Source organism: Ptiloglossa arizonensis, chromosome 1 (assembly GCF_051014685.1).
Source record: "Ptiloglossa arizonensis isolate GNS036 chromosome 1, iyPtiAriz1_principal, whole genome shotgun sequence".
Classification (NCBI taxonomy): domain Eukaryota; kingdom Metazoa; phylum Arthropoda; class Insecta; order Hymenoptera; family Colletidae; genus Ptiloglossa; species Ptiloglossa arizonensis.
Genome location: NC_135048.1, coordinates 6,047,001 through 6,066,645, shown reverse-complemented (window position 1 = coordinate 6,066,645; position 19,645 = coordinate 6,047,001). Strand labels below are relative to the sequence as shown.

Below are 19,645 nucleotides of genomic sequence, written 5' to 3'. Positions count from 1 at the left end.
TATATCTTTGAAAACTGTGTAACATTTATTTCAATCTTTCATCGATATTTTTTGTAACCTATGAATTGTAAATGCATATATGAAAGGGATGATTCTGACAAAAGGGGGTGTTTCTCCCTTAAAGTACAAAATTGTGCGAAGTTTCATCGATATCCGCCTATATCACTCACATTGTTTGATACTGTTCAATATATAAATATCTATACTGTAAAAAAAATGAAAAATTTAATTAAATTTACGCGTGGTTGTTGCTCCAAAAAGTCCAACTAAAATGTTCTATATTAGATTCTTCTACTAAAATTTCATTATTCTACATTGACCGGTATAGTCGTCTCAAAAGCTACCACCATAAACTATCAAAAATATTATGTACTACGTAATGCTAGAAAACATGTCCTCCGTATCTTCTCGTCTCGCAGAGGCTTCTAAAAACCATACCTTTGAAATAACGAAAGCAGTGGGAACTAGTCTAGATGATAAATTTAGCGAGTTAGGTGTTCCAAACGAAATAGTGACGCGTTGCACACAAAACGCCCAAGTATTACGCTCATGCCCGGTGTTCCTAAAGAGACCGAAACTAACGAACGACAGACACGTGAATTGGTGCAACGTGTCACAGAGAAGCCGACCGTGTCCGAATTATATTTCGAGCACACGAACAGGAACAAGTTCTCAAAACAACCAACCCTCCCTCCTTGCAGCGTTTTTCACGAAACAAGGCTTCCGGATTACGCGTCCCCCGTTTGCCAACTTGGGCCCCGGACTACTTTTCTTGTTCCCATTAAAAAGTTCCGAATCCGCTTTGCACCGTAGTTCCCGCAGGACCAGTGGGATTGTAGCGACGTTTTTCGCAATCCCATCGCGCCGCTTCCATTCTTGACTCGAGGGACTCGAGAACAACTGAAGTATCATAAAGTTACCTACCGATAACTTCAAGTAGATGGACAGGTGTTTTCTTCGCCAGTGGCACACGCAAGTCCCGTTATTCCGTGTTCAATTTTTCAGAACGAACCAAGAATGCTACTTAAGAGGATAATCCTTAGATACGGAACGTTTTACGCTTGTAATTGAGAGGAACTTTCTGTGTTTGTTCGTTGAGCGTTCCCCACGGAGATTCTACTGCTCCGCGTCTGTAGATTCTGGAGCTAATTTTAGACGAAGAACGATGTATCAGTGCAGGCCTCAGTCCGAATGAAATATTGGGCTGGTACGCGCGAAGTGGCGGAAAGCTGAGCCGGTAGAACTTGCTTGAAAACGACGTTTATTAATCATGACACGTTACATTGGTTTCGGTGCGCTTTGCCAGCTGAATACAGTTGTACCTATGCTGTTATTTCAGATACTTGGGTGTCAACTCCTCGCTGGCAATGTTTTCTTTCTGTCTTTGGGTACGACGGATGAAGAACTGGTTCTACTCTAACCGATTACTTAATATGTATTCCTTCGTGATGGTAGTTTGATCTGGGTTTACACAAAATGGATAATACCAGCTGGAAATCATTGCAGGATGAAGATTTAGCTCTGATCGGTGTTTGGATTATTTTGGATATACTTCGAAACTCTGTGGCTTATGTTTCCAATTTAATGTACGAGCAATGACACTTGCTGGTAATTTTAATTGATAAATGTATAACCGAATATACCACTCCCTAACCCAGGGACTATGATATCTATAGCAACTGGTGTATTGTATCGACTGTCTCGAGACTCGATAGAAGATACAGCGAATAATTTGTTTCGTTAGATGTCTAATAGTGAACGTTGAATCTGATTGCAGTACACGGTTTGTTTTTTACGAAGAACCTAAACTGATCATTCCTGTTCAACGTGAGATAGTTCTTGGTGATGTTCTAAGGAAGATGAGTTACAAGTTTCTCATCGTTTCTTCTGATATTATTGACACTGCTTCTCGCACAGTATCGACAATATGTTCAGAGAATAAGAAACTGAATGGACTCTTTGAGCGAAGCAGCTGTTTAGGTTTAGTTATCGATTGCAATAGAAGAGTGTATTCTAAGGAAGCATTTGGTGTTTTGGACGCGTTGTGGCACGTGAAATGAATGTGAAATCTGAAGAATGAAGCACGGTCGAGAATTGGTTGGTTGGTGCTTAGTGTGGAAAGGAATAGAGTAAATTCATTCAGAGTCTGCGTTTTGGCAGAAGGCCTGCATCAAGAGTACCAAGTTGCTTTATAAGTTACAGATTTAGAGATAGATTGTGAAGTTTATTAAATCGGCTATTAGTTAAACATACCGTTACTTGTTAAGTAAAAGTCCATCAATTTTAATCTAATTGGCTTACCTACAATTCTTACATTTGTGTCCAACGAACTTATTTGCCACTGTACTCCTTCAAAGACACAGTCGGTTTAGTTGTTCAGACTCGGGGCACAATGATTCTTCGCTGACATCTATGCCTTGTATCTTTAGTAGCCTCTTCTGGCAATAATCATCCTCCTGTTCAACTGATCTTATCAAAACTGATCCTATCAAACTTGAAAGCCCCACTTGAGGTGTTTCGTGTTCCTACTCGAGCCTCCACTCGAAGAATAAAAGTAGCGTACTGTTAACTATTCACGACGTGTCCATTCATTTCTATCAACGCTTGGAAAATAAATACAAACCGTTCTTGACCCGGAGGCTCGATGTCGTTCGACTCTCCGCGCATTGATATTGTTTCGAGTTGTATGAATTCGTTTACGTCTTCAACAGCCCGACAAGTGATTGCGTGTGTACACTTAAATCGAGCATACCGTAGAGCAGACGCTTCTTGCATCTTGATAGACGAGCGCATCGATTGCACGAAAGCGGAGAAGCCGGTGAGCATCGACCAACCAACCTAAATCTGCTTGACTGCGTCGAAGCACGCAAACCCTTCAGCTTTCGCTTCAACGACTGCCTTCCTATTCTAGCACTTCGCATTATCTAAACAACGCTTGGATCTCGGTCCCGTCGAAATGAATTTACTATCTTTCGCTAGAAGAAACCACGTGTTCCTAAGTGGACTCGATGCCTTCGACTTGGTTTCCCAGAAGGTGGAATCATTATCATTGCGTTCCATCCAAGATTCGAAAAGGGACCTGGATCGATCAGTTTATTCGGGACAGAGATAAGTTGAATCGAAATCAACCGGGAAATTGAGGTCTAATGTGAATTGATTGAAATTTCATCTGTTTAGAAAATGTTTGTGTTCTCTTTAGAAACATACAGGGTGTTTCTGAATTAAGAGGCTAAGTTATGTAAAAACCTAGAGTATTCTTTAGAAGCACCTGGACGATAAGGGGGTAAAGCAGGCAGTTAGTTAAACGAGTTGCCTATCACTTAGGATTTTCGAACGCGATAATAGTAATAATAATGATGAAATTTATCGGTTAGTATAAATATCCTTAATAATACGTAACAATTGATAGCGATTATGGAATTTATTCCTTCTACGCAAGCCACTTATTACATTTTTGTTATTGCTGAATAGACAAAATTCTCTTCGCAATTAACGAGTGTATAAATAAATAACAGCTTCGTTACAGCGAAACACCACCGTTTCGATTCGATCGATGACTTTGAAAATACATCCAAATTACTCAGTGACTGAGCTGCGTTATTAATATTCCCTCATTTACACCACAACGTAATTATGGCGGGAGAAAATTCGAGAAAATGTTTGCTCGACGAATTACCAGGTTTGAACGTATCAAGCACGAGAAGAGTCATAATAAACACGAATCTGTTCAACCGATTCGAGCACACACATATTCAAATTCTTCTAGCACTACGGAGCATCGTACTGAAAATGAAATTAATTATCCCTGTAGCTCGTCAACGTTCAACGCACAATCACATGCTTCACATTGTTCTATAATATTAATAATTCCGTCGATGTCACTTGCTTTAGTCCGTCGGCGAGCAAAAACAATAGTACGAGGTTAAAAACCGGAAATAATGCATCTCACGGGGATAAATATTTCTGATAAATTATTCATGCTTATGCATAGAAATGAAATAATAAAAAATACAGTCTATTCTTTTAAACATTCACGGCGCATTATCAGTTTGAAATTATATTTTTACTTTTTTAGCAATAAATTCTTTAGAGCAAACTAAGCATCTTTTCTTGGTTAAAAATAAATATTAAAGTGAGAAAAGGGAATTGGAAAATTTAGGCGATGAAGTTTAAGAGTAGAAATTAGTAATTCAAACTCGTTGAATTTTTATTTCAAGCATAGTAATATTTGTTATATAAATATTAATATTCAAAGAGGATGAAGCACACATTACTCCTAATAATATTTACTGCTTTTTGCGATGCACATATACTATAAATATGCTATAATATTACTAACTATAGTACTACTTTAGTACAATTTTTTAATATTTCTTTCATTTGTTATTTAATCTTTCGTCGATAGTAGCACAGAATTATTGATATACCGATACATTTTTCAATTTGTAAAAGTTTGCAAAGTTAAGAGCCTCTGGCGTATACTAGTATGGAAATTGGAAGCAATTAGTACATATTTTAATAAGTTAATCTTATTGTAGGTATTAACTATAACGAGTGATTGAATTGCAAAAGTAACGACAATTTACGATTTCCAGGTACATCGATACGACAGCAAACGAAAAGCTGGAGGGCTGAACACAAAGCTGCGAGGACGCTCGGAATCATAATGGGTGCATTCCTCCTCTGTTGGCTACCATTTTTCCTTTGGTAAGCAAAAATAATCAAATATTTTTAGAACCTGCTCTCCAACCCAGCACCATTTTCTAACAGTAATAGCGTTACTTTTTAAAAAGCAAATCGAGAATGTAAAATCAAATTTTATTCTACGATGCTTCGTTTTTGTTGTTTAAAGTGTCTGACCATTGCTCGGTATTTCTACTTGTTGATCTATAATGTTGGTATGGTATTAGGTACGTTTTCTGACAATTTTTACAAACTTCAACGTAAAGATAACGAATAATGGACAGACATGTTACACCAAATTGTATTAAATCGCACCCGCCCCAAAGAATATTAAAAATAGATATTCCCGAAAACAACAGTCTCGTATAACAAAATTCTATTCTATATTTTCGATTTATTTTTTCATGTAGAATCATACTCTCCGTAACAGTCACAGCAAGAGGTTAACCGTAAAGTTCAAGATTGTTTCAAAGTTACACTACGAGACACTCGGGAAATAAATATCTGAAAATGGAACTTATCGTCAACTATGGAAGCTACTCGGGTCTGGTATCCAGATATTGAGGGACACGAATTTTCGTTGCACACGTTTGAAAACAATTCGAGGATTAAATACACAGTGAAATTGCGTTTTACCTTTAACATGTAAATATTCGTTCCATCGAGTATTTTTCACCAGGGGCTGTACAATCGCGATCCCGGAAGCGTCGGGTTGCCGGGGAAACTGAACAGAAACTTCGTCTGTTCGGAGCTGCACGATGCATCGACGAATGCGCTGCAAGCTGTTCGCAGCTTTCGTTTCATCGACGCCAAGTTTCCAGAGTTGGTGAATTACTCGCGAAAGCTGAGCCAGCCGCATGTTTTATTAATGCAAAGCCGAGTGTATCCCGCGGAGTACGCCGAGAGTTTAGCCCGGTCCCCAGGCTCCCCGTCTAACTATTTACTTGACTAAGCGATGCAGGATCGCGGCTTCCGAGGAAATAGTACTTCCTCCTTATTGCTAGAATAATAAGGCTTGGTAGAAGTTCCGAACTATCGAGTTCCAATGAGAATTCAAACCCACAACCATCGCTAAAAACCTGGTCCATTTGTTCGGTATCGAAGTTTCGCATATGGTAGAGGATAAAGCACAAACCAGTAGAACATGCACTGTCCTCGATAAAGGCTCTTTTGATTTTTAGGAAGGCTTTTATATTTTGTGATTTTTTCTAGATTACTTCAATTACTTAATTCAACGAATCAATTATTCGATATTGATACCGTCAACCTTGTATCGTATATCCTTTGATGTTGATACCATCTGCAATTTACTGTGGGCACGATTTTTGATATTGACACCATCAAGAAAATACTGTCGGTATATCTTTCGATATCGTAGGATCGTGAATTATGGAATGAATGGGCGGCTTAAGTGTGCAGGTGTATGAGATAGAGAGAGAGAGAGAGAGAGAGAGAGAACGTGGGTGCGAACGAAGGAACATGTGATCCTCTCTGGGGGTCGTAACTGACAACAGAGGACTGGCCGCTGGAACAGTATAGTTTTCCGACATCGTCGATATGAAATAGACCCACCATCTGCTTATATTCCAGCGACTACCCTAGAAGACTAACGCATTCAGCCTACGCCTCTCGCATCCCCCGAGATGACCATAACCTCGTAACCTAAGTCACGTAGGCCCGGAATCGTAAGATGTGAAGTCGTAGCGCTGAACAGAGTTGCTTGTTAAGTAGTCTTTGGAAGGGAGCAGTGTATCTTTGGTCGGGAGTCGTTGTCGAAAGTCTTCAATAATATTGTTAGTTACATTTAATCACATTAACCTTAGACGTGTACTCTTTTGATAATAATTATTAATCTCCACAATATTGACACCATCATGTTGTCGGTATATCCTTTGATATTGATACCATAATGTTGTTGGTATATCCTTTGATGTTGACACCAGTATATTGTCGGTACGATCTTTGATACTGATACCATCAACAAAGTACTGTCGGTACGACCTTTAGTATTGATATCATCAAGGCGCTGGCACTACGTTCTTTGGTATTGACGTCGTCAAAGTGCTGTCGATGCATCTCTCGATATTGGCATCACGAATGTATTGCTGATACATCCTTTCATATTGGTCTTTAATCATCAATATCCTGTCGTTATAACCTTTAACAGAGACACCATTAACGTGCTGATGGTGTGTCTTTTGATATTGCTGTTGATCAAATTTTTGACATCAGCCTCATCAACATATCGAGGACATGCCTTTTTGACATCGATATTATGTTACCTATACGGCTCCAAAAATATTGGAACTGTACTAATGCTACGTTTTTCTACATTGCTTGGCAAAAACTATTCACGTCAAATCTTTTATCTGCGACATCGAACGATCGCACAAGAAAAATGACTATTCCATTACCCAAACTGTTATGGTTTTTTGTTAGATCGGACAATGAAGTCTGATCCTGCTCTTATGTATAACCAATTGAAAATTGTTGATATGCTCTATTGACACCGATACCATACCCTATTGACTATATGTCCTTAAATAATTGCACCATCAATATCTGTAATTGTCAAGGTCTTGATCCCTATCCATACCTTCCAATGCAGCGATATTTACCACATTTTGTTGTATACAACTAATCGAACACGTGTGTTAGTGGAAGTGTCGTGTCAATAACCCAACATGAATGTTAGTGACACATTACATAACTATTGTCAGCTATGGATATCGATGTTGACTTTAGCAATCACAGACACTGTTGGTATCAATGTCAATAATATGTCATATCGTCAACATACTAATCACAACGTCGTGCCAATAGTGTCGATGTCAAATGACATACCGACAACATGCCAACAGCAGGTTGATGGTGTCGACGTCAAAGCATGTGCTGGCACTGTGTTTGAAGGTCTCGATGCCAAAAGTGACACTGACGACGTAAATATCAGTAAACTAGAAGGAGATCTCAAAATATAAAACTACCGCAAGAAAATAAAGAGTCCGTCAGAAAACCAATCAGAAAATTCTGGTGTTTCGTATCAAGAGCAACCATTGTTATCTTTGATGCTCTGTGTTTGATGTTCGACTAGTTTGTGCTGCAGTTTCTATCGCACGTGTACTCGTGCCTCTGTTTGTCAACTGGCTTTACTGAAAAAGCAATTTATAGTTCGTTATTACTTCTTCTTAAATCGATTCTACCCGAATCGCTGGCTTGAACGATTTTTCCATGATTTAAATGTTTTCTGCTTGAAAAAGCACAATTTATTTCAGTTTCTTCTGCTTTCTGAAGGTTTCTAAGTAGAAATGAATGGAACGCTTTGAGAACCTCCATTTGTTTTTTCTTGTTGGAAAAACGAGCTTGGTTTTAACGTTCTTCAGAAGAATTAATGTATTCTGTGTACCTCTGTAACTGCCATGGCTCGTTCCTAAGCATTTGGCAGTTAAAAAAAGAAAGTAAACCTCTCTAGAATCCCTGAAGTTTTTCAAACAAGTAAAAGGAGAAACAAGCCTCTTCGGAAATACTGGCACGCACGGGTATGTTTGGTTTCACTCAATATTAATTTGAATTTTCGTTTATTTCAAATAAAATAATTCCTCTCTGACAAGTTAAACAATTGTATTACAATGAACTCGTGAAAAATGGAGTGAATGAAAAAATCTTTATCGAATTGTTATTTATTTAACTCGCAGCTGCGATAATGTTAAAATGATAGCCTCCTTGAAAATTTGAAATTTCTTAAAAATGTATGCAATCGAGAGAGGTTATTATTATTGAATCAAGTCACCAAGTTTGTTGTTCGTTCAGGAATTTACTGCTTTTATTGTAACTACATTAATCTTCAAAGAAAATTAATGAAACTTTTAAAATGGTCATAGAGTAGTGCCTATTTTATTCTTTAACAAAATTCTACGATTGGTTAATGCAAGTAGAAAGTTTTAAAGTTTATGATACTTCGCGAAAGTTTTCTGTACTTTTATTTTCACTCTTTTTTTTCAAACGGTACAAGTTTATTTAATCACCTCAGTCTAGCAGCCGATCGTTGCTTCTGCTTCTTATTTTCTCTGTAACGAAAGCGTTTATTAATAATATATTTCCATAGTTTGTTTAAGTTAAATATGCACTCTTTCGATTTCCATTTAATCAATACTCTAGAATAATACATAAATTACTTTTAAAAATTAAAAAGTCAGATTTCTAAATAATTCAGAAGAGTGAATTAAAGTTTAAAAATGTGCAGATGGCGCATGGCTTCTGATTGATAGAACAAGATGGTGCCTTTTATCAATCAGGAGAAGACGGTATGACAAGGGCAGACTTTGCAATCATGATTTTCATTAGAACATTTTATTATGAAATAGGCAGTATATTTTTACACTCATAACGTAATAATAAATTTAACATATCTAATTAATGATGATGTACTTAATAATATTTTATGTTGAAAAACCAAAATTACAGAAGAATGTAATGAAATGAATGACAAAGACTTATTTATTCTCTTTGGGGATATTGACATGTCCGTGTTCGTTTAATTTTTAAATTATATGAGATATTGTAACATGGAAGTAATCATTAAATTATTCATAATTATTCATAAATAAAATTCACAATGATAGAATACGACAGTATTCTTACAAAATTAACAGACTTCATGGACTAATATCACTTCAAATTTTTATACATTTCTTAGGTTATGTTAAAAAATTTATGAAAATCTTTTATCTGCGATATCGAACGATCGCACAAGGAAAATGACTATTCCATTACCCAAACCGTTATGGCTTTTTGTTAGATCGAATAATGAAGTCCGATCCTGCTCTTATTTATAACCAATTGAAAATTTTAGGTTAGGAGTAATAGTTCGAACCTAGTCGCGCATGGAAACAGGAGACTTCGAATGATTTGCAAACGTGCCCAGCGTGAGTATTATTGTGCAGCTGCGGACATATGCAAGCGCATTCGACGGCTGCAGTAAATCACAGCTGCAGAGCTCGATTAGGTCTCGCGACCGTGGACAGAGATTTCCGGTCCGTGAACATTTCGAAACGCCGTTTTCAAAATAAATAACTCCTGTGAAGCGGCTGAAAATATGATTATTAGTCAGCGTGAATATTTTCGTGAACACCTCTGAACATTAGTCAATATCACCTCGAAATATTCCTGATACACCAAGAAACTGCACAAGGACAATTTTTGGTGAATCTTTATGCGAGGTATCCGACCCAAAATGTAACAAATACATTTAATCGAAGTTATTAAAGTGGACATCACAATTTTGTTAACAAAACAATATTTGAAAGGGTACAGAATTCGATAAAGCTTAAAAAATATTAATCTGAAAATATTACAGGTGATTTTGCTAATTGTAGAGAAGAACATTTAAAATTTACTTCCTTAGAATTCTACGAAAGAGATTATTAAACTTGGAATTTGATAACAAGAAATTGTTTGATTAGTCTGTCGTTACAAATTAAGTCCTGCCACTCTATGTGAATTACTGTTGCAAATTGAACTCGTGGCAAATGTAATTGAATAATCACAGATTGTACTTAAAAGTTCTTACCAAACTTTAATGACGTTTCGTACTCGAATGGATTAGACGAATCGAAAATAGCTAATGAATATGTTTCCGAAAACTATAGCACTGTCCTTTGAGTTTTCAATGTCTCTGTCTTTCAAGCTGTCACCTCTCTTTCCAAGCAAGCTTCTCGAATCTCACATACTACGTATAGCACTAGCTGCCTGCGCAGCATACATAGATGCGCGCAAGCATGATGCCATCAACCACAAGACTGAGCAACCCTAATCGTCAGAAACATCTAATGTAAACACACCCGATCTATTTCAGTCGCGTAAATTGTTGTAAAGTAACAACATTGTAGAGAAACATTCGTAGCAACACTGTGATCTTAGAGGCGAAGATTATTAGATGAATAAATAAAGAAGTGAAGAAACGTCAGAAGATATAATGTTTTCGTACAAAGAATAAGAAAAACAAATTATACATTTATCATTTCTGCCTGAACGTAATTGCATCTAACAAGACCAATTTACTCGTCTTACCAAATACGAAGAATTTTCAAATTGCTAGTTGTCTCGTCTCCTTCGGACAAGTTAAACAGTCCCATGGCTCTCAATTACTTACAGTTCGCAAGTAAATAATTTTAAACCCTATAAATTTTAACGCACAACGTGAAACACAAACGTACCGCCCGATGAAAGTGAAAATTTTCCATTAATCCATCGTATTTGCGTATTTTCCAGGTATCTGACAACGTCCCTCTGCGGAGAAGCTTGCCACTGTCCAGAAACGGTGGTGTCCGTCCTATTCTGGATAGGTTACTTTAACAGCGCCCTAAATCCTCTGATTTACGCGTACTTTAACCGTGATTTCCGCGAAGCCTTCAAGGACACCCTGAAGAGCGCCTTACCCTGCTGCGCGAGTTGCTGGAAAACACCATCGCAGTTCGTCTAGCGAGAGAAGCCCCCGTGAACAGTCACACCGAGCACGTTGTAGCTTGAGATCCACGAACGAAATTGGTATCAACTCGTTAACCGAACGATTGTCCAACACCACGGGGCGGAAGAACAATGCGGTACTTGCATTTCCTTTTACCGATCTATTGTACTCGGATTCGACCGCTCAAGGTCATTCTCCCCCCACTAATAGTCACATCAGACACCACTCGTGATCGCTCACCGTGTTCGATCGCTTGCGCGAAGAGAAGAAACGAAATGGTGGGGAGAGTGAAAATAGTGGGGGGAGTGGATATCGTGGCGATAACCACTCGGTGGCCTTGAGCGATCACTTAAACTTAACGCGACTAGGTCAACTCTTTCGTGTGCGATGACAGTGTAGCGTGCTTCACCAGAGAACTTAGTAAATTTTTGAACGACGGGACAATTTAGTTTGTCGAATAAGAAGAAACACGGATGGTGTCGTTCGATCATTCGACTGCACGAACGAGTCGGGGATCAAGAAAAGGATCGAATGTTTCGTTTCTAGCGATCGTTACAACGCCGATGGTTTACTGTATAAGTATTGTCACGATGAACAATAGGAATTTGTTACGTTAAATAAATCGCTAGGGAAAGAACCGTGGAGTACAAACCGTATCAAACAGTGAAACTTTGTCTACGTTTGTGTACGCGTGCACTAATTAGATCCTGATCGTAGAGTCATCGAGGAGATGTTGCAATTGAGCATGGCCACGTGGTCAGTTTCGCAGAGCAAACCGCTTTCCAATTACACAGTTGCTCGTTTCGTGATATTATTGCGGCAGAGGGATGAAAGGTGAATCTCTTGCATTCAATCTCCTTTTTGCATTCGAAGTTAGCATACTCAATTAACTTAAATTTACCCGCTGCACTCTGTAATCGTCTGCGTCGACGAAATTAATAATCAGCTCGTTGATTTCCTTACTTTGAAAACTTGATTTCCTGTTTAATTGAGTGGACGTCTAAGGGGGATCCAAATTTCAAAGAGAATCCAAGTTTACCATATACTTCTCAACAACTCCGGGTTGATAGAATTTATTTTACATCGGAGAGACTGGGATCGGTGCTTGTTTTTCTGGCTGCAGGTGGCACGATATGAAAGTGGACTCTGGAAAACATCTGATCAATTTTTACGTTATACTTTTGTTTGCTTTTCGTGTTGCACGATGTTTGAAGAACGCGTACACGTATAATAGTGTTTGTACCGATCGTAGAGTATGGAGATTTCATTGAATTCGATCGAGTTAAAATTGATTGAAGTGACTTACAAAAGTATTAAACGATCAGAAGCACAACTCTTTGTTTATTGTATTTTATTTTTGGATAACTTTCTTTTTTCGAGGATTAACTTAGAATCATTGAAAAAGTAGTTTCACTTCTTACAATTGTTTTAACGAGAGTGCTTATCTACTTAAGGAGTACATTTTATATAATTTATAATTCAATATTTAATTTTTCAAAACTACCGCCATTCTGCTCCCTCATTATTTTATAAGGAAGTAGGTACTGTGTAAATTGAACTACAATTTTTACAAATTACTATTTCGTTTAGAACAATTAATCTTGATGGAAAGTTATTTTTAAATACTTTTGCTTAATTACTTCTCTTAAATTACTCTCTTATCCTTCTGAAACCATCTCCTGAAGAAAATTGATGATCGCCAGTTTGTACCTGCCTTCATTCTGTATCCAACGAATTAACCTAGTTCTATCAGTCCTAGTTTGCCAAGTTATACTTAGAAGAAGAAGAATGAAATAATTAAACTGCTTCATTATTATACATGTCATTTTTCTAGTTCTATTAATATTAAGGTTGTTATACGTTAACCATAAATATATAGTAATGGCGTGTACATGTAACTCATTATTTTAATATAACAGAATACGAAGATTGGTTGCGTTTTATGTATATACAATAATGAAGATATATAGTCGATACAACATTTTATCGTTTATGTTTTCTATTTTTATTTCGTTATTCTAAAACACAGATCGTAAACACTAAATGTTTGACTTAAATTCATGTAAAAGACTACTTCTGTAATCGCAATCATTGTTTATTTCCTTAGCTGTTTTCATAAGCGTCTGACGATTATCAAATCATGACGGCTACAATATTTATAACCAATGTTTACTATCTTCTTAAGTGTATCAACAAAGATATGATCATGATCAGGTGATGGTTACTACAGAAGTCACAACCATTGTTTACCACCTTTCCAGCTACGATAACAAAAGTTTGTTTATACTCTGACGATGATCACAGAATGACATCTGCTGCAATCATATTCTGTGTTATCTTTCTAACTATAACAACAGAAATTCCTCTGTTTGTTATATTCTTAAACAAAATCTGATCACGATCGAGTGATCACTATTCAAGCAATTTTATGACTTTGTTTGCTACTTTCCTTTATATAACAACGAAATATCAGACCATTATCGCAAGTTAACAACCGGTGTAATCATATCTTCTGTCATGTTTCTAGCTTTAACTATAAATATCTGACGACTGCTACTGCAATCTAATCATAATCACCACTAGGTTCCCAGACACAAGAGAATGTGATCCTGATCACTCGATGACGAAATTTAAACTCACAGTCAGATTTGTCGTTCGTTCGCGAATCCTATCAGAAATTCGATTTCGTAGAGAGTGGAAACGTTTAAAGAATTTCACTTGCAACCTTATAGTGTAGATTATTCTGTCCCGTCGAGATTCCATTTCGATCAAGTGCACACGTACACGCGTGATCGTGTCGGCTGCGTATGTATTTAACGAAACGCACGGTTTGTCCTGTCCTTGCCCGATAGAATCGATTACGCTTGACCAAGCGTTCCGCTTCGATGATTTATTAAAGGCGCGTTAATTAATCCGGACGGAAGTGGAGGCCATGCTCCGTGAGTTTTGCCCAACCGTTCGGTGCGAAACGAGTGCAACGGTATTTGAGACTGATTTTATGCATTTCTGGACTCAAATTAAGCCCATTTTTAGAAACGTCTTGCCCGTGGATCGCAATCGACTCTTGGTTAAGATCAGTTTCTTTCACTGACTGTTTCCCGACCGAGCACTGTACTGGAATTCCGAACGACCAGTTGTGAAACAACCGAGATGAAGTCGAGTTCTCGAGAACGCTTTGACTTCGGTTTCTTTACCGTCTGAAGCGAAGAATATTTAGCGAGGACGCTTTCCTTGGTGTTTCGGGTCGTGACACTCCCGAGGTTCTTTGATCTTCTTAAGGAATTTCACAATCGAGGAAAGAATCTTCCCTCGAACCCTGATTTTTCTCGAACGGCAATTTACCAAGTGGAATGAAACTTGCTTTCTATGAAAATAAGAAAATTAAATTTACGGTTAACGGCCAACGAAAAGAATGGAAATTAATATTAATTAGAGATTTGACTTCTCGGGTAATTGCACGAAGCTATGTAGAATTTCATTGGTAATTTCTATTGATTAATTTGGGTTTTATATGCGGTATTATTTAACACGTTTCAAAAGTAATTCTCCAATTCTTGGGAATGAGTTTCTTAATGATGGTAAAGTGGTATTATTTAAAGTTTTTCAAAGGTAATTCTCTAATTCTTCAGAACGAGTTTCTTAACGGTGATAACCGAAGAATATTACATTACAATTTGTAGTTATCGTTATCAGTTTAATACTATTAAAGATTCGGACTCTAAATCGAAAGGAAGTTCAATATGTATTTTCTAACGTGCGTAATTTTTGTTATGATGTAAATTTAAAGCAATGCTCTTCGGCGATCAAAAATGAACAGCAATGTGTACCACAGGACTGCCTTTGTAATTTAATATTTAGATATTCCCGCAATCTCAGAGCAAATTTCATTTCCTTCGTACAGTGAAATGCGTTAAAAGTAATATTGAAAAGTTTGACGCACGGTCGGGAACTGGCAATGAGTTCGCTGCATGAATGAATGAACAATTAAATTTCGAGTCTCGGTGTGACGACTGGCGACAATAGCTGTCGACATCCGGAAACGGGGGGCAAAATATGATACAGTACTCTTTTACGTCTTTCGTCGGTATGCAAGAAAATTGCAAATTTCGACCGAGAAACACGTGCCGCAAACGCGTAACTCCGCAAGCGACGAGCTTGGCGAAAATAGTGGTTAGATCATGGTTTTTTGGGCGCTGTTTGTCCGCCAGTCGTGCTTTCAGCTTCTATCATTTTATCAATTTTACTAATCAGTATTCAATTATCGCCAGATGGAGTAACGAGTACAACGCGTATAACGATTCTTGATCATTTCAATATTACCGAAAATTATTTTTCCATTCGGTCGTACTCGAAGACAGCTGCCAAGAAAATCACCTGAACTGGAATGCTACCTGTCATCGCGTGACAAATCGAACTTTTATCATCGCGATTCTACATTAGTTAAAAATTTATATTCTTGAATAAACTCATTACACATTATTGAATTCACAGATGAATTGTCTCGCCAAAGCCAGAAAGTCCGAAAAGTATTTCCAAAAATTGTGAACCACGACGAATGCAAATTGTTCGCGAGAGTAGAACAATGACTGGCAGCAAATCAGCGCACGGAATCACCGAATGCGCGTTGACTTTGTAAATACGTTGTCAACCATAAACGTAGAACGAAGACAACCAATGCTACCTAGGTGTAATTAGAGAACAATAAAGCTGTATTATCTGTAACGCAATACTTATTAACAATGAAATTGTTAATGAGGGAAGAGTGCCGGGCTAAGTTCACGCGATATAATAATATTCACGAACCGAGTCGCAATTGTTCGCTGAATGAACTCTCAAGGCCACGAAGTTGCTTTTATAGTCATTTGAATGAATGTTCACCGAAATAGGTGTTCATTTTACGTATACGAGTTGAGCCATCCAACGCTGGATTAATTATTTTGATCGAATTAATTATCACACGCAACAATTTCAGATGTCAACTCAAAAATCATTGTGCACAATACACAAATTAATTTCCCTTGTTTTTCATAATATCCAATCCTTGTATCTAATATTCGATATACAGTTTATACATACTTTCACTGTTCTTAATTTTTACGTATTGCAGTTTCACTCGACTCACGAAAGTTATTTGTGCAAATGCGGTAAAACCTCGAGTGTTTCAGGCAAATGGGGTTGAAAATGCAAATATCAAGGTTCAGTCGGTAATAGATGTAACTAATTGAATAAGGAGTTCCACTCAGAGAGGGTGTCCTTACCATCTAGTCCTTCCGCCTCCAGCTTCACTCGTTGTTAAGTAACCATTCTATCCACTTGACACAGTGCAACAAAGGAGGTTCTCTTGCAGTCATCGAGGTTTAACTGTACAAAATGAAGTATAATTCGTGATGTAGCCGAAACGAAGCTGATCCATTGTGAAAGATTCACTTGGAAGTTAGAAATAAAATTATTGCGTTTGAAAAAAGCGAAGAGTTTCGAAATAATCTCACCCTTATCGACTTAATAAATCGATAGATTTCTCAAACGATTCGACAATCCTTAACACAATTTCTTACATCCATTAAATACCACGAGTGTGAAATAATTTTCTCTAAAGTACAATTGTTCGAACGCATTAGACTATACCAGAAAGATAATTGTAAGCTGTTGAGTCACATTGAATACGTTGTTTACCACTGTGTTCTTTTCTCTTTTGCTCATTTACCAATATATATACTGAAATCAGTTTCTTAAAAATATCAATTACCATTGTTATTATCTGGGTTTAATAATCTCCAGAAACTATATCCATCCAAGTTTCAATGTTAAGTGTCTCATCTCATATCCAAGGAACCAGCGAGGCCAGCGATTTACTGGTAGGAAATACAAAACCACGTGGCCAAGGGTTAGCGAAAACACTTGGACAAGGTACTGGATCGAGCAGCGAAATTTGAACAGTGGAAAACGAAGAGTTCCTTCGCTCTCCACGCCTAACTGCAGCCTGTGCGTCTCTTCTCTCCGGCGGTAGAGACTCGACTTTTTCTAGAGGACTTGCGAACGCTTTACTATTCATTCGTACGGCCTATTGTACGCGTCTAGACTGTATAAATGTACCATAGCAATAATTATCGAGGACTGTACATACATTGACGACGAACAACGTTGAGAATGCGAGCGCGCGTGTATGTGGACATGTGTGCCCGTCGTTTTTGTAAGTGACCGATGTAATCGTGTAGAGTGCGTGTTCCGTGTTGCTTAAAAGTGTACACAATCCCCGAGCAACGTAATTATTGTCATCGTTAGCCCAGCAGGTCGATAGATTTCACGTGAAAATCCCCAGACGTAGCTGTCATTATTTGGGTGGACAAATAGAGGCGAGAGGAGGACAGCTGGACTTTTTGAACGTCAGTGACTGCTTTTTCGAGTGAAAGTGAATGCAACCTAAGGACTTTCTATTTTCAACGATTAATTGCGAAGAATTACTTAACGACACACTCTGTCGTTAATTAGTGACATACGTTGATCCCAAATTTATATTGGAGATACGAGATTACGAGAAAAGTATAGTACTGCCAGGTGAGTCCATAAATTCGTGTGCATTTCTGTCACTGTTTGTATTACCAATTGTTTATCTCTTTCGTTATCTTTTAATTTTCGTTCTTGACGACTTTATTACTCGCCAAGTACACGCACGTGAAGTATAATACAATGCGTAAGAGGAAAGGTGCGGTTGAAATTCTGTTGTTGAAAACTAACCTCCAAATTATTTACTGTAACATGTCCTCGACATTGATAAATGTTGATGAGAAGTAAGTTAATCATGTGGATACTACAAGTCTACATATTTTCTACTTTTCGTTTTTTACCAGAGAATGTTCAAGAGTGCGATGAATAAATTGAATATTGTTCATGGTGAAATAAAATGTGAAATACGAATGAACCCTAAGAATACTGTTTCATTATGTTTTACATTAATACCAATATCGCGTAGCGAGATTAATATTAGAAAATTACCTTTGAGTAAAAGTATTGTAAATAAACATTGCAGAAATAGTCTAGTTTTTCTTGCTTGTTCAATATTTTCTATATCTTGAACAATGCGCACAAATTTATGAACTAACCTAATATAATACTTTTAAGAATACCTAATTTTGGGAGTAATTTATATTTTTGTTAATGTTTGATTCGCTCTTGTTTCACTTTTTTGCACAGAGGAAAAATAAATAATTAAATTATATTTAATTCGTAGTGAATTTATTATTATGAAACATATTGTCTCCTATTATTGTCCTTTTCAATTATTTCGATTTGCTAATACTTTCATAACACAATACAAATATATTTGTAACAATACAAACTACTGCGCTAAAATTCTTTCTATTTTCTGTGTACCCAATTATCTCAAAGAAACCGACAAATTAGAAATTGAATAAAATGTTAATGTCAAATTACAAAGAAAGTAAAATTATTCTGAGAAATATTATTGTGTAAAGTTAGAGTGCTTAAGCGCTAATTTCGTACACTTATTCAAAATAGACATATTTCTTAGTCTCTGAAAGAAGCAAAACTTTATTATTTATCTAGACAAAAACTTTGATTTTCATCGAAAAATGAAAACATACAGTTTCAACGTAAAATTTAAAAAAATACAATATTTTGTTAAATATTATGAAATAAATCTCCAATATTTAATTTTCTCTCCGAAGAATCAAAATAGTAGCTGAAAAAAAATATAAAAGTTAAAAATATTTATAGTTCTCACAGTTCGTAGTTAAAATTTGAATATTATAACCGATGTTATCTTGAAACTTTTTTATTTTTACAGCACAGAAGCGTTTGAAAACCACTCTTTCGACTTCGACAGATAAAACAAAAAGGAATTGCAGGCTTTCAATCGATCGAACGCTGTCACTGACCTAGCTAAACGTCATCGACTGCTTCGATTCGCTCAAATTTCCAATTAATCCGATCCGTTACATTCGTATCGCACACAATAATAACAATCAGCAAGGACATACCAATCGTGGATTCAATGTCGATGTCGAAACAGAAAGCCATGATATTTAAAGAGATATTATATTCGAAGCAATTAAATTGTGTCGATGGTATCGTTCTAGCTGACAAACCTCTATACAAATTGCTACTACATCCACCTTTAAGAACGATTTGGATAAATATCCAATTCTCGATTGAATTGTTATTTTCGAAATATTTCTCGAACACGGAAAATAAAAATGAATAATAATTGTGAAGGGAATTAGAATTACTTGGCTCTTCAATTTGGAAAAATCGTTTCAGATAATTCTGTAAAATATTTTTAAAAAATAAAGTAAGGAATTTAGATAAAACTAAATAAAATAGAGCAGTCTCCAGTTGTAAGAAACAATTTCTCTACAATAAGATAAATATAAGTGATTGAATTTTAGCTACCTTTGCTGGCGTATGATCATCATTTTCTCGATGAAAATGAAACTAAACACAACTGCATCAAGAATTTTATTATTAGAAAAGTTTGAAAAA

At 36.8% G+C, this 19,645-nt stretch overlaps 1 protein-coding gene across 11 annotated transcripts in view; it reads left to right on the top strand.

Moving 5' to 3' along the window:
* The window catches only part of LOC143145143 (octopamine receptor beta-1R), a 78,191-nt gene that overhangs the window by 48,032 nt on the left and 10,514 nt on the right, over window positions 1-19,645 (top strand). For 9 of the 11 annotated variants that reach the window (XM_076308675.1, XM_076308910.1, XM_076308754.1 and 6 more), the window contains 2 exons: window positions 4,596-4,707; window positions 10,951-18,361. In XM_076308675.1, the coding sequence (XP_076164790.1) occupies window positions 4,596-4,707; window positions 10,951-11,161 (323 nt within the window). In that variant the 3' untranslated portion in view covers window positions 11,162-18,361. Of the gene's footprint in view, window positions 1-4,595; window positions 4,708-10,950; window positions 18,362-19,645 lie in introns of those variants that run through there. The other 2 variants (XR_012991689.1, XR_012991690.1) reach the window with 2 other exon arrangements.